The sequence below is a fragment of the Lissotriton vulgaris genome, chromosome 2_1 (genome assembly GCF_964263255.1).
Source record: "Lissotriton vulgaris chromosome 2_1, aLisVul1.2, whole genome shotgun sequence".
Lineage (NCBI taxonomy): Eukaryota > Metazoa > Chordata > Amphibia > Caudata > Salamandridae > Lissotriton > Lissotriton vulgaris.
In genome coordinates this window covers 1,401,473,488-1,401,498,297 of record NC_141687.1, presented here as the reverse complement: position 1 = coordinate 1,401,498,297, position 24,810 = coordinate 1,401,473,488, and the positions used below count along the sequence as shown (strand labels likewise).

At 42.3% G+C, this 24,810-nt stretch overlaps 1 protein-coding gene across 1 annotated transcript in view; it reads left to right on the top strand.

Moving 5' to 3' along the window:
- Positions 1 to 267: 267 nt before the first annotated feature.
- Positions 268 to 24,810, top strand: part of SC5D (sterol-C5-desaturase) — a 53,376-nt gene continuing 28,833 nt past the window's right edge. The window contains exons 1-4 of the mRNA XM_086957166.1: positions 268 to 497; positions 2,708 to 2,925; positions 4,522 to 4,654; positions 11,295 to 11,395. Coding sequence (XP_086813292.1) covers positions 2,716 to 2,925; positions 4,522 to 4,654; positions 11,295 to 11,395 — 444 coding nt within the window. The 5' untranslated portion in view covers positions 268 to 497; positions 2,708 to 2,715. The remainder of the gene's footprint in view (positions 498 to 2,707; positions 2,926 to 4,521; positions 4,655 to 11,294; positions 11,396 to 24,810) is intronic.

Genomic DNA, 24,810 nt, shown 5'->3' with positions numbered 1-24,810 from the left:
AAGAGAAGGCAGGGGTGGGACACGTAATAAGAGGCGGGGTCAAATTCAAGGTAGAGGGGCATGGTGACAATGCCACTAGCAGCCAGTGGGCGTGTTCACAACTGGCAATTCGCAATTCTCACTGCTTGTACTTACTGGTCTGGTCATCACGTCGTATCAGGCTATGCGCTCCACCCCTTGCCTCAGATAGACCTTCAAGCGCGACGTCACGGCGCGAGGCAGCTACACTTCGCTTCCTTAGCGCTGATAGGACTGAAGTATACTGACGTCACATCGGGCTACCTAGCTCCGCCCCCTCAGCACTGACAGGCCAGTGCAGGGTCCCTTTCGACGGGGCAGGATTGACCGCCCCTGAGGCTCAACGAGAGGTGTCAGAAACAGTGCGAAATTCCGGTACCGCCTCGTCACCGGAGCCAGGCTCAGCAGGACCACCAGGAGTCCGGTCCCGCAGGGAGGGAGCCACCGTTTATTGGGCGGTCAGAGTCCGCCAGAAACAGGTAAGCTGGAAGTACGTAGTGCGCTGCAACCTTTAACCAAGGCCAGAGATTCATGACCTGCAGACAGCTTCCCAGTGCATCACCCACAACGGGGTTCAGCGTTGTGTCTTCAAATCATTGTCTACTTCCCGAAGGCTCGGTCGCAAAATCTTCTTTGCATACAACTAAGCATCATGCTACCTTCTACTCCCAATTCACCGAGCATGGGCATCTTGTGCAGTGGCACCAGAAGTGTGGTGGGCTCTGTTTACTCTAATTATGTTTTTAACTACCATACTGGGTGAGAGTGCATTTCTAATGCATGTAATAGGGCCACGCCCCCTGCCAGCCTTGCTTTTTCACTGCGATCTATGTTGTATTCATTCATCATCATTTTGCCCATACAGTATCATTTTCACTGCAGTGTATGCGCTGTCATTCGGCCGCCCAATGTATTCAGCATCATTCTGCCCCCTGTCTAGTTCATCATCCTTGTTATGCACTGTATTAATTACCATTCTGTCCCAGTGAGTATTGATCAAAATTGTACCGCAAAATGCACTCATCACCCCCTGTCTGTTTATGATCATTCTCCCTAACTGTGTATCCATAATCCACATGTCCTAAATATGTTCATCGCAGTTCTAGTCCCAAAGAGGTATTCTCTTTCATTCTGCCCTTTTGTGCAATTTTATATAGTACGATCTTGGCCCTGGGGTCATTAGAACGCTTTACAAGGGAGCCATATTACGTTACACTTTTTTTAGGCATGGGGACATTACAATATTTACCCAGTACCATAGGATATTGAGACGAGGTCGGGAATGTAACCTACTTCCCATTTCCCTCTCATCTCACCTTACCCTACGCAGCATTTAACATCATTCACCCTTTGCTCATTATCATTGTCCCCCACACCATATCCATAGAGGAATGCACTGTGGAATAGAATGATTATGGACCATAATCATTCTATTCCACAGTGCATTCCTGTTCATTGTGCCCACAGTGTAGCCATAATCATTCTATCCCACTGTGTATTCTTCTTCGTTGTGCCCCACAGCGTATTTATGATCATTCTGTTCCCCGGTATATTCCTCTTCGTTGTGGACCACAGTGTAGCCATAATTATCCTATCCCACAGTGTATTCCTCTTCATTGTGCCGCACACGTATCCATAATCATTCTATTCCACGTTGTACTACTCTTCATTGTGGCCCACAATTTATCCATAATCGTTCTATCCCACAGTGCATTCCTCTTCATTAGGCCCCACTGTGTAATCATAATCATCATCATCATCATTCTGCCTTGTGGTGTATTGAATATCTTTATGACCCACTGCATTTAATCAGGTATTTAACCAAAGTACTTACTGTACGTGCCCTTGTAGTGATGGGATACCAACAGGATTGGAGATTATACTAACAAATCTAATAGTATGGTCCCGCCTCAAGTGTATTTCCGAGAAAAGTTTGCCCCTGTCTTTCATTTGACTTCTAGTGGATTTGAGAGAAAAGGTGCGCTTGGCCTCCAATTCATCCTCAAATGGTTTTCAGTTGGAAATTTAGGTCTGTCCCTGATTTAGCCTCTGGTAGATTTTAGAAGGAAGCTGGGTTTGGCCCCTTGTACAATCTGATATTAATTAGAGAGAAGTTAGAGTTGGTACCTGATCCAAACTCAATGGCTTTTAGCGGGAATTTTGGGATTGGTTCCTGGTTAAATCTGCAATTGATTTAAGAGGCAATCATGCCAGACCCCTGATTCAACCTCCAATGATTTCCGGTGAGAATGGGGTAGTCTTTTATTTTCCCTCTGGTCGGTTTTATTTGAGTTTCGGTTTGTTGGTTCAGTAACTCCGAGAAACAACGTTGTAGCCATTACTTTAAAACAAGGCAACAATTTTACTTGGGTTTTTGCTCATTTTAAGATACTTTTAAATACAAGTATAATTATGAAACAGAAAAATAATCCTTTAAACAACCCCCAAACTACTTTTCTTGCCAGCCGTGCTTGTATTATTTAAATTTATGTTTGCCTTTTCCTTATTTCATTCACATTAACTCAACTCTTACATGTGTTTTACTTAGATAACGAGTCATATATTGTGGAATACATCTGCATGTGTTCTCGTATTAAAACATAGGCCATTTAATGAACAATATAGAGGCACCTTTTAAACACAAAATCATTATTGATACTGTTACCTTTTGTTTTTCTTGTCATTTCAGGTGTTAAGATGGATTTGGTACTAAACTACGCTGATCACTATTTTTTCACGCCATATATATATCCAGAATCCTGGCCAGAGGATGAGCCATTTCGACAGATTCTTGGACTTCTTGTCTTGACAAACTTAGGCGCCCTCGTCATTTACTTCTTGTTTGGTAGCCTGAGTTATTATTTTATATTTGATCACTCGTTGATGAAACATCCGCAATTTTTGGAGGTAAAGCGTCATTCTATTCACATAAACAAAATATTAACAAGTGTTTTACAGTCACTGCATGCTAGATTTCATAGTGTTTAGTAGCATGGGTGGACTCACCTACAGAACTAGGCCCACATAAATATGCGGCGAGGAAGCACCAAATTATTCATCACGGAAAAACAAATTATGCAGCGTGATGTGGCACTTTTTTGACAGTATTAATTATTTTGTAATTTTTTTTCATGGTAATTCTGTCTAAACATAGATTTGACCTCTTTAATAACAATTTAACAACAAAATACAGAAATAAGCATTTGAAAGTTGAACAGTTAACCCTTGTGAAGGAACAACAAGCAGATAGGGAGATAGAGAGGCAGCAATACAGGTATTTACACAGTGCTTAAATTTACTAAAACAAATAGATGCCCTTCAGTGATGCGACATTATCCATCATCTGCTGAATTTGTGTGTTTATGACTTTTTCACCTTCAACATTTTAACAGGCGTGTTTTCCCACTTCTTTGTAAATTGTTATGTTATGTAACGTCTCTTTTATAGCGCACGGCTACCCCGAGGGGTGTCCCGGCGCAAATTCCCATTTGGAGGTTTGCCAATTTGTGGCACTTTTGTATTCTGCCAGGTTCCCTGTTTGGAATATAATTGGTACAACAGGTGAAGATTTCCTCTACGTTTAGAAAGACCGTCAAGAAAGTCTATCAGAATCTTGTCCATTGGTTTGTATGTGGAATGGAGGCGAATAGAGGACATTAGCTTAATGTTAGCTTTTAACTCTTGGACAGCATACCATCCCAGTGAAACATATTTCTTTCCATGTAGCTTTCTTCGTGACTCATGCCTCTACAATCTAAGCATTTTACCATTATACCTGTTTCATTTAATTTGAAAGAGTATACGATCTTAAAAGTGCTATAACTTTCTGCTGTCTAAAATAGTCTCCACCTTTTAGTTCTTATTATCCCCAAAGTAGCTCTACAAAAACCGAAACACATTTAAGGGCAGATTGCATTTGGCATTTATTACAAGTGACCTAGGCACTTAATGTATTTGTTTACTTTTAAACAATTCAATAGAATTGTTGATAAGACTCGGTTTCAAAAGTTGGATTGTGCATTTTAGGTCTAGTACACAAGCAAGGACGTGTAAATTACTCATTGACAAAAAGAGCGCTATTTTGCATTGTGACTGATGTACATAATCAGAACTATCGCAAAATTGATATTGCACTTTGAAAAATTAGTTGCAGGAGGCGTTTAGTTAAGCCTGTGAATGCCTGCGCACGTAGGAGTGAAGGCCTACAAGACACAGGAGACCTCCTTCCTTGTGTTTGCATTTCTTCAACGAGACCAGTGATATCTAAGCAGCACAGTTCCTTTATTGTGCCATAAAAAAATGCTCACTTGAAAGAAAAGACATAGAGTGTGACATTTGGTGGGCCTCTTGAATCAATGTCTACTCCTCCCAAGATCACTTGATACAATTTTAAAAGGGGAAACTGACCCACCTGGATCATAATCATTGTCTATATTTCATTCCCTTCTAGCTTCTTGTCGTCCATGGTATTGAAAAGCTGTTTAATGTTCTAATTTTTTTCAGAATCAAGTTCAACGTGAGATAAAATTTGCTGTTCAGTCCATGCCATGGATCAGCATTCCTACTGTTGCCCTGTTCTTTGCTGAAGTGAGAGGGTATAGCAGACTTTATGACAACATTGACGACTCTCCATATGGTATGAGTTTTTCCAACTAAGCTGTAGTAGATCAGTCTGAAAAACAAAAATCCTGAGTGTCTATTACATTTAATTTCTGATTTAGTTTCTTTCTTTGAAGCTTATGACAAAAAAAATATATATGAATGCATTAGATTTCTTGATTAGAGAAGATGCCCACGTATGCTTTGAATAAAATGCATTTGTGTGGAGTGCAGTTAATGGTGCTCTGCAATATTGGCCTTAGCATTCTTTACTTTTTGCCTATTCTCTGGTATATTTGTATTATTTCAATCATTTTAAAGCACACTTTTTATTTGCAAAATTTTCGAGATGTCGACCAAAATGGCCACCATTTCTAAACAAGAAGGGTTGAGATATGAGAAAGCTTTTTTTCAAAGAGTTGTGTTTTCATACTTTTACAAAAAAGAAGGTAAATCTTGGGTACCAGTGAGAGGCTGGCCTGGTTTATGATGTCCACTAATGTAAGTGGGCATCTTGCTTCAGACCAGATAACCCTTATGGTGATTTAAGAGGTCTCAGACAACCTTAGAAAGCTATCCAAGTGGTAGCTGTGGAGAGCAGCCTTTAGACTTGGTCTTGAAGGAGTGTAGAGCAGCTTTTGTTTTACCAGGATGCAATCTTATAGTGTAGATTAAATGAAAAAGAACCACACAAGGTATGTATAAAAATATGCATTTACTATTTGATGCTCTTTAGTACGTTCCAGTGTCTCCCACACAGAGGGGGGGACAAAACCGTATACTAAAAAAGTGCTATAAGAACCACAACTCGAGTCAGGAGAATGTTGAGAGGACGTAGAACTACCCAAGGTGAGTAGATCGGGACCCCACAGAGACCATGTGCAATGTGAGTACACAACTGCAGGCTCCTTACAAGTCTATGTGCAAGTTGCGGTTTGATTTTTTAAGATTAGGGACCCTTCCCAGTGGACTTTGAGGAAACCCCGTGGAAGACAGAAGGTTGGAAACCCACCCCACCCGTGGATACCGAAGTACCCAAGTTACCTAAACCAGGGAATCCAGGTGCATAGGTGTGAAGTGAATGGAGGACTTCGAAGAAGAGCCGCTGCTGGAAGAGGAGAAAGTGTCTGTTGGAATCCAAACGTGGATTCTTGTCGAGGAGTACCTGAAAGCAGAGGGACAGAGTCTGGGTCACTTGAGAGTGACCAGAGGCTCGGTAGATGAATGCCCACGATGTTGTGTGCTTCAGGATAGTTGACAGTGACCTTGACTCTGTATCTGCGGGGACCAGGTGACGTTGAGGATGACCAGGAGCGGGATGCGAGCTGTCCCACGAAGGATGTCAAGTGCTGAGGGGTTGGTGTCCTGCGGGAGCACCAACAAGCCTTGGCAAAAGCAACCCACGCAGGAAGTCAAGGAAGGGTACGGTTCAGACCAGCAATGTCCAGGAAACTCACCACAAGGACTGGAGTCAGGGCAAACCCAGAGCAACCAGGGGAGCCCAAGGAAAACAAAGATGACCTTCAATTGGACCCACAGGCCGGAGGCCCATGAGTCGCAAGAGGATATTGGGCAGTTTCACAAAACAACAGGCCGCGGAGCACATGGTAAAAGGTGGTTGAAGATCTTTGTAGGAAAAGTTGTCAGAGGTTGGGGCTACTTGGAGCCTAATCACTTGTCGCAGGATTGCCAACAAGCACATGCATTTACAAAAGTACACGGTGCACGGGCGTTCGGGTATTGCAGCCCCCATGATGGATTCTGACATCAAACTTGGTGAGAGGGCAGCTTGGGCCTCGACGGACGTAGAAACCCACCTCCTGTGTTGCTGACCCGTTCGGAGTCCTGAGGAGCTTGGGATCAGCAGACCGGTCAGCAGTGTTGCGGTGCCTGCAAATGCAGGGGAGTACTCCTTCACTCCAAGGGAGATTATCTTCAGGTGTTTTGGATGCTCCACAGGTCCTACACAGATCTTGTACGGTGCACAGGCACAGCCGATGCAGCAGACTGAGAGTGAGACGAAGGGAGACCCAAACGAAGTCCAGCGAAGCCAGGCCTAAACGAAGTCCAGCGAAGTCCAGAGTGCCCAGGCAGTCGGAGTGCAGTGGTTTGAACTGGGCTATGCACAGAGACAACAAATGTGCCCCTCCTGTAGGTTTTCAGCCGCTGGCAAGCGCACCCACCTACCCACCCACCCCTAATACACTAAATTCTGTCAGGGAGGTGGTCACACCTCATTGTGACAGGATGCCTATTCTGCCTTTTCCTGCTCGAGCTTGGCTCAGCAGCAGGAGGGCAGAAATGTGTCTCTGGTTGGCAGCAACCATTTTGTGCTGTTTGGAGCTAGAAGGCTGGTACTGGGAACACCGAAGGCCCCACGAAGGGCTTTCCTGGTGGGTGGAATCATCCCTCCCACACCTGTTACTGGTGTGGGGGTATGATTCCAACATGTTTGACACCAAACACGATAGGGTTGGTTGCAGCCGTTTTCGAGATGGTCATCACGCAGTCCTGAAATGCCCCTCTGTATATTATATGGCTGCTTCACTGACATCCCGGGAGAATGGACTCCGTAGGCTGCAGGGGTGTCCTGCTCACGCAGGGGCACCCTCTCACTTAGAACCAAGCACCCTGCCCTCAGGATTGTAAAGGCCTGCTACAGGGGTGACTTATAGGTTTAATGTGTAGTGACCATTAAATATAGTAAACCTATATATCGTAAGTAAGTGGTGCAAGCACCGACTTACACAGGCTGCAATGGCAGGCCTGAAGGTTTATTTTAAATGATCTTTCATGGGTGGCATAATACATGCTGCAGCCCATGGGAGACCTATGCGGTGCCTATGCCCTGGGTACATGCGTACCATATACTAGGGACTGACCAGGGTACGCCAGTATCAATCTGGGATGTACCTAAGTACATCGCAGAACAATTTAGGGAGAAAGCAGATAGACTGGGGTCCTGATTAGCAGGATCCCAGTCAGACTAGTCAAAAACAGTATTATATCCAGCAAAAAGTGGGGCTAACCATAAGAAGCAGATCCTACTTTCTTACAGTATCAAACAGGTATTTTGGTGTGAGCTTTGAAGAAGTTCCTAACCCTGCCTTGGACTTAAACACCCCAAATAACCATAATTGCGGGTTACAAAGCTAGTGTCACAAGCAAAAGTTAATGGCCCGTGGGAGCTATGGGTGGGACAAGGGTGATTAATTCTGTGATGTCTTAAGAGGTCAAAGAGCTCCTGATGTCTTTTTTTGCTACCTTGTCTTTTTGTTGAATAGACATCTACACTTACTAGTTACAAGGAGAGTACTCTAATTCTATTGAGACATGGCAAAAGATATCAGAACCTCCAGGCAACACTGTTTGACTTTCTGGGATCCTTGGTGCGGTGCAGCTATGGATAAGGAATCCTGGTTTTGCAATGTTGAGTTACCCAATTGCAGGGATCCACTGTATTTTTATTTTTAGTACCTAGGGTGCACACTGAGGTCTTGTATGTTTTAAAGGTACTGAAGATCTAAAAAGGAGCTCTATGGTCAGGAAGCATTCAGAAAGCGGTACTTCCTTGTTACATGGGACTACTATCCATATATTGCTGAGAGATACTTAGCATTGTGGCAGCCTGCCGTTTTTTAATCTCTGGTACCAGACATGTCTTTTTCCTTACCCTGGTAGTGAACAAGAAGTTTACTGGCCACGCTCTCCAAAGTTCCACTAAAGTTCCTTGACCAGAACCCGTTCTGAAATTCTGATTGTATTGTACGTGTGCTAGGAGCATCAAGTGGCTAAATTATGAATCTGTGTTTCATGCATATATTTGGCTTTGAGACCAGTGGGATTTCCTCTGGAAAAGCATGATTCAAGATGGAGATTGAATATCTGCTTGGCATTCCTGAAGCTTTTGTGATGCACCAGACAATAAGATATGAGAGGATAGAGACAACCGCCTATAGAAATGCTGCATTAATGTTTTCATTGTGGTTTGTCTGATTGCTTCTTCTTGACTAATCACATTTGGATAGGTGTAGGGTGTGGGGAGATCAAGTAGTCTCCTTTGTAACCGCTTGATGAACTGTTTTGTCTTTCACTGCCCATTGTCTCTCCCAGAAGTGCTACTACAAAAGGTTGATTGCTTTGTGATGCGAGGAGTTAACTTTTAATTGCGGGAGACAGCTGACGGGAGACAGCTGACGACAGAGACGACTATGTCTGCTTCGGAGGAAAGGAATACAACTATTGAGTGATTTCCCTTAAAATGTTTCCATAACAATAACTGTGAAATGAACACTCCCTGTCTGGAAATAAGCCATACGAGAGATCTTGGATATTCCCCAGATTGTTCAGAAATTTCTCATTGTCCGAAGAGTGTCAACTAAATTCTTGAGATCCATGTTGGATGTCATGATAGTCAGTCTCCAGGAGGTGAGGGGGCATCTCCAGAAAGTCTGCAACTGTTTGCTGCAGAGGAGCTGCTGGTCTGCTTTGGAAATGAGTCCTCCTTGCCTGCTGAAAGAGGGGAGTAGAGGGCATCGAGGAGATGCCCTCTTGTGATGATCTGAAAGAAGGAACTGGAAAAGATTAGGCTTACTGGGGGAACATTAAGGGATCCTACTCGTGTACTAGAGTTGATTCAAAGTGTTACTACTGTCTGTGGTCATGCCTAAGCAGTACATTAGTCACACGATGGGGGGTGGGGGGGGGCTCTCCATTATCCCCTGCTTAGGCCTACCTTGCATTGTGGAAGATTCCAAGTGCAATTGCTGCCCATAATCATCCCTGACCAGGAGGGGATCACCCAGGATGTGACTAGATTGCTGGAGGGGGTCTCTCTGCCTTTCCCATTCAACATTCCCAACAACATTGTATGTAAGCTGTAGGCTATTTGATAGTTGCTATTTGGCAGCCTGTTGTGGGTAATGTATCATTTCTCCCAAAGGCTACAGGATTGTGATTTAACCAAAATGTATTGCTTCCTACTAGAAGTATTTCATTCTGTTTGTTAATTGGTATCTAATGGTGTTTGATGTATTAAGTAGGTAGGATAAATATTGATTTTGTATTTCAGGGTTATGTGGATGTGGTAGGTCCTCAAAGTTATAATCTCCAGAAGGACAAAGCTCATACTTTGTAGCTCTCGTGTATACCAAAATACTTGCAATATTTAAAATTAAGGCCTCCATTATTAGTTTGTCAGTTTGTGGTTCAGGAATTCGGGAAATGAGGGTGGGTTGCACTCCAATTCCAGTATGTATACCTGCACCAGAATTCAGCAATTACAAGTTCCCTGGAATAGTCACATGGACCCAGCAATACCTTGCCCTTTGCCATTGGGTTTTTCACCAATTCTGGGGCTAAATCCAATGACATTTTCTGCCTCTCACAGCAGGCACAAGCAGTCAGCAGGAGGCTGGTGGAGGTCAGGGGTTGGGGTGCTGCCCTTCAATGAGTCAGAGGCAGGCCAGGGGAGTAATGCTTGCTCCTCCCCATGATGTTGCATTCGTCAGATGGGGTCCCCGAGTTTTCTCCTACCTGCACACCCTCGACTGTCAGTGCATTGTTTTTTACTGGGTGTGCATCCACACCAAGTGAAACCAGACTTTTAATTTTCACATCCAGATAGTTTGGGCTACTTGTAGTGGCCCAGGGTGGTATCCATCCAGAGTTAATGTCAAGGAATGACTCATAAGGAGGTCATTAATAGATACGCTATTTTGTAGGAGCAGGGGGCATCATTTTGAACTTAGAAAAGTATTTAAAAATAACTGTTGAAATAAAATGAATGTTCAGTGCCTTCCCTTACTATCCAGTGTAGTGATGCTGGAGATCCACATCCAAAGATATTCTTGGTTGCACCCAAGAAGACCAGCTCAACTTCTGTATATCTACTAAAAAGCATATCTTCTTTCTATTTTTTAGGCATTAGGAAGGCCACAGCGCCAGGCATCTCTGTGCAACTCAGCTGTGAATTGTGCAAAATAATTTGTTACAAATCTTTTAACTCATTGTGGCCCTAACTTGGCAGTCCATTGAGATAATTCTGGAAAACTAAACTACAATACTTCTAGTCCTTTCTAAGTCCTCCTAAACACTCCTCCTACAACAAACGTAATATTACATATAGGCATGATGCAAAGTGGGAGAGAAAAAGAAATTTGAAATAATTGTAACTGGAAACAAAACATCAAAAGTTAATCTGGATGGACTAGACCACGGTTATCCTGGCCTGTAGTAACACAGGGAATAACGCTATAGCTCAGCAGTCCTCAGATTCAGGTACACCGCAGCCCAACTGTTGCTTACATCAAGCATTATACAGTGGCTTTGTGTCTGTTGAGTGGAGTATATTCACGAATGTTTGAATATTGTATTGTCAGTCTTGTGATTAAATGCAAACAATCATTAAGCTGTTTGTAATCGTGTCAAATGTATGTGCAAATATTTTCTTTTGTAGTATAAATTGCTGTCTGTTGTAACCACTCAACCCTTGAACTATATTATTGGTTAGGAAGCAACAGAGACAAAGAGGAACTGTTGTAAGATATTTGGTTTAAGCACTGCACATTAGAGCAAATCCTGTACGCTCAACTACATACTTGTGAATACTTGAATTGTTAATCAACTAATGCCAACAAGAGATCTAATAATCTAGGTGTTTGTTAATATCTTTTTAGGCTGGTTTGGGGCCATTTCAAGCATGGTCTCCTTTCTCTTCTTCACCGATATGTGTATCTATTGGATTCATCGATTTCTTCACCACAAGCTCGTATACAAGGTACTGTGGGATTCGTTTTATAAAAATAAAATGGTGCAGCTATTGTTAAGATGTATTTATGTTTTATTTATTTACTGAGTTTTATATAGCACGAACGTGACCCATCAGGGTATCTGAGCGCTGTACAAAGTGATTAGATCAAACAAACTGGAAGTAATAAAAATGCAGATACAAATACAGTGTACTAATTATCCCGGTAGGGTCAGTGATCTGGGTTAGACCAATAAGCAAGTAGCCACGCTGAGTGAGTTGAAGAGTCCTCCTGAAGGAATCTGTTCATCTTAAGCATTTTTACCTCTATTTTGAAGGCAGAAGTAGGCGGGTTTGTCCTGATTTCATCTGGCAAAGTGTTCCAAATTCTAGGGGCTAGACCGGAGAAAGAACGGTTGTAGGTTTTCTTTTTTATTGAACTTCTGTGGTTTGAGCAACAGGGAGTTACTGCGTCTTAACACCTTTGCTGCGGGGGAGGGGGGCCACGCACAGCTCCACTGTGCCTCATGAAGAGCTGAGCTCGTCATGAGCCTCGGAGAGGTTAAGGATCGTGTCCAAATAGCTAGATTGAGTTTTTGGGCCAAGTAAAGGCAGTGTTATGGTGGAGGGCCTTGTGAGTCATGCAAGCTATCTTCAGCTTAATTCTTGCTTCAAACTGTAGCCACTTTAGATAGTTTATAACTGAAGTAATGTAATCAGATCTTCTGACGCTACTGATAAGCCTAACTGCTGAGTTCAAGTTAGCCCTTTGTGGAGCCAGCTTTGCTTTGGTCAAGCCTGCAAGAGTAGTACTCCCATAATTTAGTCTGGAGAGGACTGGGTCTTGGACTTCTGATTGAAAGTCTTCAGGCGGCAGGAAAGGCTTTATTTTTCTCAATGTGTTCAGGTGGTATTTGGCTACCCTAGTGGTTGCACTGATATGATCTTGCATATTCAAGTGTTTGTCTAACGTAATCTCTAATGATCTAGTGAATTCAGTAACGTGGGGCGCAGTTGAGAGCGCTGAGTTTAAGTTACTACTTCGTACTAGCTGAGTGATTGTGGGGGGCAATCAGGAGGAATTCAGTTTTGAGTGTGTTAAGCATGAGATGATTGTGGGTCAACCATTGTTGAGTTTTCTGTAAGGCGCAGTCAAGCACTTTGATGTTTTAGGTTGAAGAGATTTTTTCCGTACAATTGTGTGCCATCAGCGTACATGTGATACCAAATGTTTGAGAGCTTCAGGAGTTCATTAAGTGGTTCCATGGGCAATTTGAATAAGGTAGGTGGGAGTGAGGATCCTTGGGAAACTCCAGTTGTGACCAGAGTAAAGTTAGATTGGGTTTGATTTACTTTAATTCTTTGAGCTCTCTTATTTATGACGGAAGCAAATCAGCTTAAAACGTGACCCGAGAACCCCATCCTTTTCTCAAGGAGTTCAATCCTGCTGTCATGGTGGACCATATCAAAAGCAGATGCGCATAAGCAAGTAGCATAAGCAAGCAGGGTATGTTCTGGTCTAACGTTCAAAGGGCATCATGGACAATGTGTATCAGAGCCGTTTCAGTGCTATGAACCGATCTGAAGTCAGATAGACAAGGATCTGGGAGTTGAAAGTTCTCAATATGGTTGCAGAGTTGCAGCTGTACGACTTTCTCTAATAGTTTTGCAAGTGATGGGATACTGGTGATGGGGCGATAGTTGTTGAGGTCAGATTGGTCCGAATTTTTTTATTTTTTATTGGGAGTACCTGACCAATCTGTAAGGTGTCAGGGAACATACCCTGAGAGAGAGAAGCATTGACAATTGTCGTCAAGAGGGGGAGAATGAAAGGTATAAGTTGATCAATGAGCTTGGCAGGCAGAGGATCACTGAAGTGGCTGGCAGGTTTTACAGATGTACATTTTTTCGAGTAGATCGGCTTCATCTGGTATTTGAAAGGAATTCCATGAGGCTTCGTTTTTTGGAGTGTATCCAGTAGTGGGGGAATAGCCATGTAGCTGTACTGGTAGGAAATTGAGTTGGCCCGGAGTTGGCATCATCCGGTAGGCGAGTAGCAACTCAGATAAAATCCATCTTTGATTTCTCTTTTTCTTTTTAAAACAAGTATTTATTGCGCATTTTATAAATCACATACATTATCCCCCACCCTAAGTGGACAGATCTGCTTTCTAAAAATAAATTAATTCAAGTTTAGTGAGACCAATAACACTGACAATTATGCTTATATTCCTTTCATTCCCAAAAGATTGCACTTGCAGAAAAGGGAAAGGAAAGAAAAAGTCATTAACCCTCTTCAAGTGTATCCACCCATCTTGTCAGAGTAGCCCAGACCCTAGACCCTTTCCTTAAGGCCCCCCTTCCTTTTTTTGCATATCCCGCTACCTCAGTGTGGTACATAGCCATTAAGCGTGCAAACCATTGTTGGACTGATGGTGGATAAGGATCCCGCCATGCTGTAGCCAGGCATAGTGGAAGAGCCGCCAATGAGATAAACAAAAATGCCTGTGCCTGGCTAAGCAATGACTCATCACTAACCTCCAGTAAAATAAGTTGCTGGTTGAGTGCTTTACTTTTACCCAATCTTCCCTCTAAAAACTCTGTGATGTCACCTATCAAACCAAATAATGCTGGGCATGTTGCAAACATATGTATCAAATCCACCCCATGTATGAGGCATCTAGGACCGTGCACTTTTCTGGTTCCCCCATTTAGCTATTATCACGGTGGAATAGCACAGCTTGTAGTAGGTTTTATAGTGCTGTACTTACAAGGAGGCAGAGATTAAGACAGTCTGTGCCAAATTTCTAGAAACCAGAAGGGCATCTTCTAGGTCATATGGCATGAGTCCATTCAAGATCTGATAAAATTTCCTGCTATGAGTTTTCCTACTCAAAACTTTGCCAATAAATTCGTTCCTAGGAAAAACCTTCAGGCGCTCCCACCTTTTTGAGTAAGAAATCACAGATTTGGAGATATTGGAAAAACTCATGATGTCTAATGTGATCTGTCGTACTGCAACCTGGAACAAAGCTGTGCTGCCATAGAGACACAATTTTAGATTTTGGAATCACTATTCAACAGGGTAACTGGCCGGTAGGAGTCTAATTCTAACAGAGACTTCCCTTTCTTTGGGAACACTACTATATTTGCCAACGCCCAGGACCCATGTGCCGCTTCCCCTCCCTGCACTGACCAGAAAAGCTCCAGCAGATACTTCATGAGGCACTCGGTCACAATCTTGTAAAACTCCCCTGGAATGAGGTCTGTACCAACTGCCTTCCCGGCCGCAAGAGAGGAGATTGCTAGCTCAAGTTTCTCAATAGTGAACGCTGGGCCTAGATTTTCCTGATCTTCATCCCCTATATTATCTAGCACCACTGAACTGAGATATCTAACCATATGCTTGTCTTCATCTCCCTCATCCTCTGTGTATAACCATTGGTAAAATCTCTGTTATTCCTTCTCGGTCCGAGATTGTTCCTGACATGGGATCCCTAATTTTACGAATTAAGGCTCGGGCTGTTTGCTGCCTAGTCCCTACGCCAGGAGATTACCCACCCCCTTACTATCCTCATAATGTTTGTGTTTCTGTGCTAAGAATTTTTCTGCAGCCTTTTTTGTGGAGAGACTCACTATCTCAGCTTTAGCCACTGCTACTTTCAGCTGAGCTGTCTGAATCTCTGTTTCTCTACCCGAAGCAACTACTTCCATCGCCATGGCCTCTGCATGAGACAGGTGTTATACCTCTCACCCAGATGAGGTCTTTATTTTTTTGGCGGGTCCAACTAAACCAAGCCATCTCCCTCCGGAACCCAGCCTTAAAAGCTTCCCAGATTATCCCTATGGAAGCGCTACTCATGTTTTCAGACATAAATAAGGAACCTCCAGTCCCAGTGGATTATGATATGGCATGACCATAGTATGTCTCTATTCGGGATCCGTGTAAAACATCTTGGGAGACAAAAAAATAATCAAGCCTTACATTAACTTTATGAGGCACCAAGTAATATGTAAAGCCAGGGTCTTGGGGGAATTTCTCTCTCCAAACATCCCTGAAACTATGAGAGGAGCCTAGGTCCAGAAGAGACCTAAAAACCTTAAGTTTATGACCTTTATACACCCCAGCCCCTGCACCAACCAATTTCTCATTCAAGTTAATATTAAGATCCCCAGACAAGAGGGAGGGAGTGTCCATAGAGATAATTCTGTATTTAGCCATTCAAACACCTCTGGGTCATCTAAAACGGACCCATAAACAGAGCAAAGTGTAAACCCCCCATTGGGGATCTGACATTCAACTATGATCCAGCATCCATATTTATCTAAAAGTTTCCTGGGGAGCAGGCCCCTCCATTTCCGTGCCAGAATTGCAGTCCCTCGTTTCCATACTCCTTGTAGTGTGCTACCTACCACCTGATACCCCAGAGATTCTAACAATACTTTCCTAGACCCCTCAATGTGGGCCTCTTGCATACATATTTTATCTACTATAAGATAAAGCATATCCAGGGCGACCCTGCACCTTTTCAGGGGATCAGTTAGCCTGCAGATATTAATAGTTGCAATCCACAAGTTGCTCATTCATAGCGAAAAGACGGCCCAGAAACGTATTTAGCATTTTTAATCAAACCTTCTCACCACCACATAGTGTTCACTCTCCACTCTAGAAAGATTCCTCAACCCACCCCACCCAGACCCCTCCCCAAACTGCCCCGGTCCTCCCAACCGCCAGCTAACCCCCCTATAAACGAGCAAATAGGTCAGGTCTGACCCTTGTGATGCCACCCACTCAACCCGCCCCTAAGTGCCCCTGGGCTACATCCCTTGTGTAAAGTCCAGAAAAAAAAGAAAGATTTGGATCTGAAATATCCTTCTGTATAAGCCGGAGGAAACAGAAACCCCTTTCTAGTACAACAGTTATCAACACTCTCTTGAGGGAATTTTTTTATTCTAGTCCCGATGGTCCAGAGCCTCCCTTTATCTCCTTCATGTACTCTTGAGTCTTATTTTCAGATGTTAAAACCTGCACCTTCCCTTTGTAGATAACTTTGATTCAGGCCGGGTTTAGTAAGTAAGCCCCGCTGCCTTCTACTTGGAAGGGTGTGATCAGCTGATGTAATCTCCACCTCCTTTTCCACTGTAATGTTGCAGAAATGTGGGCGGACAAAGAACGTATGACCCTCAAAAGTATGTTTTGCTTTAGGCCTTCCTTTATCGAATATGACCGGCCGGACGAGAAAGTTACCAAAAAAACTAAGACTGCCCGAGGTCGTTAAGTTTGTCCTGCCACATTATTTTTTTCCTTTAACATCATCTGGAAACTCAGCATCCCATTTCCACTGTGGTAGGTCAGGGAAAGCTCCCTTCATGAGTCCACCCATAAGGGATATCATGTCACTCCCTTTGATGTTCTCAGCTAAATCCAAAAACCTAAGATTTTATTTTTTTTTATTTTATTTTTTTTAGTGTGTTATAGAGCGCAAATGTGATCTGTTAGGGTATCAGAATGCTTTACAGGGATAACACTTTGTATACAAGTATGAAATAGTCAAAGAAAAAAAACATAAGTAGGGGTAGAAGGATAATTTGGGGAATAGTAGGGTGTATACAATGTTCAGATCATAATGCAGAAAAATCCAGCAATTACATTTGTGGGGTACAAGGTCAGTACAAGATGGATAGCAGCCAGTCAGTCCAAACTCTAGCAGAAACAAAAAACAAGCAAAGCCGTTGTGTGGTGTATGCAATGCATGATTTATGGGAGAAACTTGCCCATTAGGAAGGTTTTGACTTCCTTTTTAAATATTGACAGAGAGGGAATTCTTCTAATGAAAACGGCAGCGAGTTCCAGATTCTTGGTGTGGCCCCAGAGAAAGCACGATTGTAAGTTTTTTCCTTTCAGACGCGTAGTGTCTGGAGCACAAAGTCCCAGGTGGACCGGGAGTTTCTGGCTCCTCCAGAAACCATGATTTTCTGGGCGAGATATGCAGGGGATTTCATGTGTGGTGCTTTGTGGGTGATACATGCCAGTTTTGAGTTCGATTCTGGCTTCAAGAGGAAGCCAGTTCATCGCCTTCAGATGCAGAAGATGTGGAAGATTATTTTGGGGTTGTCGGTTCTCAGATTCCTCAAGTTTCCACATTACCTCTGTCTTTTGCATATCTTGCGACTCCGTAATGCTTCTGTAGTTTACACACTTTCCCCCCTAGTGCTCCGGCTCGTTCCTCGACAAGGGTCACTCCCTCCTTTATTTCTGAGCAAATTTTGCTGATCCAAATTGACCCTTTCAGTTTTTTTGTGGCTTGGTGGGCCCTGCAGTTTTCCACCCGGGCTTCACCTTGCATTTGTTTTAAAGTTGAACAAACAAGATCGATAGAGGGGTGATCTATAGGGCCTGAGGAATTACCGGGGTAATTTTGAGCTATTCTTTTCCTACCCCCGTCCTCATAGACCTGACTAGTGGCAGATTAGTCCGATCTTAGCTTGTGGGCTAGACTGATATCCATGTCTTGACCTGATTGGCTTTTTTTAGCCTTTCTTCTTTTTGAGTAGCCAATTTGTCATAATTACCCATGAGGCTAGCTGATGAACTCTCAGTCCCATACTCTTCCTCCTTGAGCACCACACTAGAGGCAGAAAGCACTGAATCATCTGTCCCCTAGCTCTGGAGACCCTCAGCAAATTCTTTAAACATGGTCCCTGTAAATCAGTCCCAGGTGTATCAGTATTTAGAGATTCAGATAAAGGAATACATTCTGTGCTTACCAATACCCACTTGGAGATTTCCCTTCCTTCTGGGAGTCCTGAGGCTTGCACTCTTCCCTTGAGTGAGTCATCTGCTGAGCCGTCCAGTCCCGGTATAATGATCTTGTCTCCTTTTGGCAAAGCTCCATCCTCTGGTGGCAACATTGTGTCGGGGGCGGGGAGTTCCCCTGAGCCCAGCCCATCTCTCCCCGCTGCTCAGACTCAGAGGAGGCGTCCCCTGCCGTGATTACCATCGGAGGGAGTTTCGCTCCAACAGTAGCAGTAGCCGACGAAAAGGCGTCCGCTATCAATGGCTGCCTGGAACCACCCTGGTCCACAGGAGCCTTACAATGTTCCTTTTGGATGTCCTGATCAGCCCCTGTTGCTTCCTAAGCGGCAGCCTCCTCCTGTTTCTTAACGGAAACCCCACACCGGGGTTTGCTCAATACTTGCCCTGCTGCTGCTGCTCCAGTTACGCCACGTCCGTTTCAGCCTTGTTGATATTGAGAGCCATTTCGGATCGTAAAAACCATACTAGCCTCCTTCTCCAAGAGCCAAGGTCATCCTAAACTCCCACAGAGCCGCTATAACCAAGCCTCGTAGTCCTCGCAGTTCAGACCGGCTCCACCACCAGAGCCTTGCTTGGATTATAAAATGAGCATCTTTCTCCATGTTATTTTACCATCTTTCTCCTTGTTCGGGCTGGAGCACCGAAGCACCTCTAGTGGCGGTCAAGCAGCCACCATCTTGCTCAGGAGTACATGTTTCAATTACCCTTCTTGTTTTCTCAAAGAAATATGCAGATAAATCATCACCTCTAGGCAGAAACACAGAGTCTACACGGTGATGTTTTGATTTGTAGACTGCTTGTTGTTTATTGGTTTCGAATAATAATATTTTGGTTCTATTTTTAGCATTGTCCAATTGTTCTCTAAAGTATTCTGCTTTGGAACTACAAATGTGTTTATTGTAGGAACATCCTGTTACCTTCAAATGTTAGAGTTTATCAATGGAAGGATATATTCGCCATGAACTTTCTGCAAGCCTTAAGACATGCCTTTCCTCTTTTTAGTTTCTTAGGAGCAATTGTGTCAAGATGTCTGACTGGATTGCATGTAATGCTCTGTGAGATCATTCATCTTTGTCATGCTTGAGGGTAGAAGGAGGATGTTATTGCTAATAGAGGTTAGATTAATATTTCTCAAGTCTCTGGACCATTGTTTGGGTTTGAGAGGTTGTCCCTTTCTAGTCAACACCGTAGCCATGATGAGGATGGTAATTTTGATAGTGGTCAGACCAATCACATTGTGTTATGGATTCCAGTTGAATGGCATCGTCCTTAGTGATAATTAGATCAAGGGTAGCACCACTAATGTGAATTGGTTCATTGCATGATTGTGTAAGGTTGAGGTCGGTAAGGCTGGACTTAAAGGTGTTTAATAAGGCGTTGTTCCAGTGTATGCAACAAAAAACAGAGAGGTTGAGGCAATGAAGAACCGCACTTGCCAGCAAAAGTAAGGGGTAAAGTATAAATATTAGCGATGGTGCAGCGAACCTAAAAGCACAACCTGTCTCTACTTCAAAAAATGGAAGAAAACCTCCGAAACAAATTATCGGATGGTGGTTCAGCCCTCAAAATTAGTAAATAAATGGAGTAAAGTACATACAAAAGTCTTTTGTATCTCATGCGTAACTGAACATTCAAAATGCATTGGCATGCCGTAAATATTCAAGCTGTATATCAATATTTTCTTTCTTCAGTTGTTCTTTATCAGTTAGTCTTTTCATGAAAGGTACATCAATGTGTAAAAGATATAACTCAATAGCCGATGCGTCCACGTAGGACTTCTTCAGGGCTACAAAAACAACACATAAACCAATATTTACAATATGTACAGACAAACAAAACACATCAATAAGTTAAAATCCAATCACACATTTAGCAGAATGTCACAATATTGTAGAAAACTCCAGTCAATCCAGCATCTTTTGCTTACACATATTGATAAAAGTTGTACATACCGGCATAATTCTACACAACTTGTGCATTAATTTATTCAACAATTCTTCATCCAATGCATAGTTGACAAGACTAGATTGGGTTCATGCTTAAAAAAGATCTTGTCCTTCTACAATTATTATGAACCAACAATATTATATCATAGTTAAACTCTTTCTCATCTCCTTATGATAACACCAAAATTGTGCACTTGTGTACCATTGGTTTATACATGAGTATCACCAGTTCCTTACTATATGCTGGTATACGGGAGATCCATGTTTGTATTGTTCATTCAGTACAAAAGGTCTGTAAAACCAAATAAATATTATAAGGCCATATCTTAACCGTACCGGGATTACAATGTTTCACTCTTATATAGGTCACTTGTGTGACCCAAGTTAACTTTAGGTCCGTTCATACGATGTTACCTTCCTATTGGCTCCGCGGCTGTTGGTTGATGTTTTGCTATCGTCTCTTCCAATATTCTTGTTGTGGTTCGGTGGGTGAGTATGGGGGTTTCTTTGGATGGGATTATGCTTCTTTTCTCCCTTACATTCATCCTTTGGTTTTGTTTTACTCTCCCTCATTCTACAATTTTGGATTATGCAAAGCTTAAAATTTGGCTTGCATCATGTATGTATCTCCTAAACACTCACCTGGACTTACTCCATTTGAACAGTCTTCAGTTACATTTGTATCCTATGTACACGACTATATACCTGCTGTCCCAACTGGTATACAGTGAATCTTTTGTCAAATGGTGCTATCTTTATCTACACTGGGCCTGACTAGCTAAGTAGTCTTTCATGATGGGTAAAGTAGACTTCACTGAAAGTTTGAAAATTGTCTCACTGAATGTCGATGGACTTAATCACCCTGTTAAACACAAGAAAGTTTATTTTTTTATTTATAAAGTTTTATATAGCGCGAACATGACCCTAGTGGGTATCAGAGTGTTTTACATGAAGGAAAGGTAGGGTATAATTGAGCTAATTAAAATAATCACATATATGAATGAAGTAAAGAGCATTTAAAATACATAAATTACTAAGCTTGTTCTCAAAGGTAGTCAGCAATGAAAAGGTCAGACATCATAAAAGAGCCACAGGTATGGTTACAATTAATAACCACACAGCTGATAGCTTAGGGTAAACATTTGTTAATCAGAAATTATTTTTCTTCTTTTTTTGAAGGAGGTGGTAGATGAGATTAGGCGAACATCCGGTGGCCGAGAGTTCCATATCTTAGGTGCGACACCCGAGAAAGCTCTGTATCTTATTCTTTTTATGCAAACATTGTGGTTTCAGTAGCAGGGAGCTCGCGCTTCATGACGGTCTGCAACCACCCAATTTGTCTAGTTTTTGAGATAGATATCTGAGGGTATTGAAAACTACCCGTTCAAATTTAAGGCTGACATTATTTTGCTGCAAGAAAACAAAATAGTACTGAAAGAAGTGGCTTCCTTTAATAATAAATGGACAAGTGAAGTCCTGTGTTGTTTTACTGTGAACAAAATAGATGAGGTTTTAACCATGGTCTCAAGCAGGTCAGATTTCAAATTATTATCTCATAGTACTGACCCAGAATACAGGTGGGATGATTGCAAAACTCTGTCAAAATGAAATATGTAAGCACACCATTAACATATATGGCCACAATATTGATACCCCCAAACTTTGGAACTCCATGGCAGACACCTTAAAAAACATTCTGGGCGATGAGCTGATGATAGTTGGGAATGGTTTACATTTTCCCCTCGATATAACCATAAATAGACAATCCTAGAACCTCTCTCCTCATTAAAATTCCCATGAAACCTTTATCTGCTCTAGGTTTAATTCAACAGATTTTTGGAGGCTCAAACATCCCAGTATTAGAGACCATACCTTCCTTTCCCACAGGCATGAATTATATTTGAGAATTGATTATCTACTCATCTCAGTCGCTTAAATTCATTGATCAAACAGACATCTTCCCTAGGTTGATCTCTGATTATTCATGCATATCTTTGATGTTGAAAGGGACGAACTCCAAACCAAAGAATATGGTGCGTCAATAATGAATCAGAAAAAAAGCATACGCATCCAGAGTACATATTGAAACAACTATCCTTAATTATATTAATTAAAATAAGACTCCCGATGTTTCCATCCCCACCTTTTGGGATGCACTAAAGGCAACAGTCAGAGGTACCTTGAAAGACTTCAAACAAAATTAAACACGGAACACAAAAATAAGCTGTGCACCTTAGAAAATGAAATCAAGACTCTTGAAGCAGCCCATGTATCTAATCTAGATAACCGAACCTTTAATCTCTTAAACAAGAAGTATGAGTATATTAGGCTACTGAGTGAGAAAGCAAGGGTCTAGATCAATAAATTCAAAGGCTTGAGACACTGCGAGGTGAACAGAGCAGGGAAAATGCTCACTTCCTATCTAAAACAAAAACAGAGCCACAAAAAAATATCTCTGCAATACGAGGTAAATCGAATAGAATACAAACAAACCCCCAGAAGATTGTAGATTGTTTTAAAAGAGTTATGCAAATCATTATATCAGGACGATTTTTGGCCTTCACATGCAAACTGTAAGGCCTTTCTAGATATATTAAACCTCCCGGGACTATATCAAAATTACAAACAGACCCTCAATTCTGATATTAATGCAGAAGAAATCCAAACGGCAATCAAGTCACTCAAACAGAACAAAGGAACCAGGCCGGATAACTTCATGCTAATTTTCATAAAACATTTGCTCCCTCACTAATTACTACACTAGTAGATGTATTCAAGCATTTCTCAGAATTTGGTTCTATTACCAGTACCATAAGTGAAGCCACTATAGTGGTCATTTCCAAAGATGGAAAGGATCCAACTCTGGCAAACAACTGTAGGCCAATCTCCCTCATTAATCTGGATGCTAAGAGCTACGCTAAGATCTTAACTAAAGCCCTTGACCCTGTTCTACCACAATTAATTGGTGTATCGCAGGTTGGATTAATGAAGAGTCGCTTATCAAACAATAACACTTGACTGTTGTGTCACATTTTAGAAGGAGCTAAAAGTACACCTTCAGAAACTGTTGTCATTACTCTTGACGCCGAAAAGGCTTTCGATAAAGTTTCATGGCTCCAAAAAACCTTGATCAAATTCAACCTAGGGTAAATCTTTATCAAAATGATTATGGCTCTCTACAGTAATCCCCATGCTAGAGTGAGGGAGAGAGGACTTACTTCTTCCCCCATTTAAATAAGAGAAGGGGGCGAGACAAGCATACCCTCTCTTCCGCTCTCTATTCAGCCTAGCTCTAGATCCACTGATACACAATATCCAGAATAATATTTTAATTTCTGATGTCGCTTTCAGGGACTTCACAGTTAAGGTAGCAGCATACGTGGATGATATCCTGATTATGACAGAAAATGCTGGCTCCTTTATAAAAGCTCTCATAAATACAATAGACGACTAAGCCCTAGTAGCAGGTTACAGTCCTAATAGAGATACATCAGAAGTCAAATGACTGAATAATGTATGTTCTTGAAGACTTGTCCCTAGCTTGGCAATCACATCATCTGAAATATTTGGGGATAGAGGTCGGATCAGATCTGATAGATACCCTAAAGCATAATGGAACAAAGACTACTCAAAACTCAAGACCTATTAGATAGTTGGAACCTTAAATTCATTAGCTGGTGGAGACATATCAAGACAATTAAGAGGCTGGCAGCCTCTTAATTGTCTGCATTTGTATGCTTCTTCAAACTCTTTCAGATGAATTTCATGACAAACTGGACGAAATGCTAGGAAACTTTATTTGGCAAAATAAATGTCCCAGAATGTCAATTAAGAAGCTTTGTCTTCCCATAAAGTTAGGTAGAATAAATATGGCACATTTTAGAAACAACCAAACTGCATTCCTTTATTAAACAGGGCTCCGTGTGGTTCTCTTCACTGCTAGAATACACCCCAGCCTGGCCTTTGGTCGAAAAAAGGGATTTTGGAAAGCTCACACCCCAGCAATCTACTACCCACTAAAATTATGCCATCACTGCCAGTCAAATACATATTTAAAAATACCGAAAAGGCCTTGTTTAAACTAGACAAGCTTCTTGACATCTCAATAAAATGGGTTGACCTGACCTCACTGTGGAATAATCCATTATTCAAGATTGATGGCAATTCATTCTTTTTGGAAATCATGGTCCTCCAAAGGCATCCACTTCTTGAAACAATTAGGCTCAAAAAAGTACCTGCTGACTTTCAAAGAACGGCATAACTATTCTAAACTTGAGGACATAGAGTTTTACGATTTTCTTAAGCTTAAGTCCTGTGTATCTAATTCTAAAGTGTTGGACTTGGTATGACCGACTGATTAGTTCAGCTTATACCTCGTTTGGGAAGGATATTGTGGGCGAGCCCCGGCTGGGCCCCCGCTGTGAAACCTTGACTCAGGGGACAAGAGCATTGAGGGAATGCCAGGAGGGTCGTCCGAAGTTGAGGCCAGTCGACCTGACGGTCGCCTCCATGTTAAAAGGGGGCATAATGTGACTGTTCTGTTTTACATATGTGGTGATCCTTTTTCTAGCAGTGATTCTACTGTACCAGATGTACACTGCTAGTAGTTCCTTAGGTGCACTAATGAAGTTTAGGCATAATGTATTGTGCCAGGGGCAGTCCTAGCTAATAGTTCCTGGCTA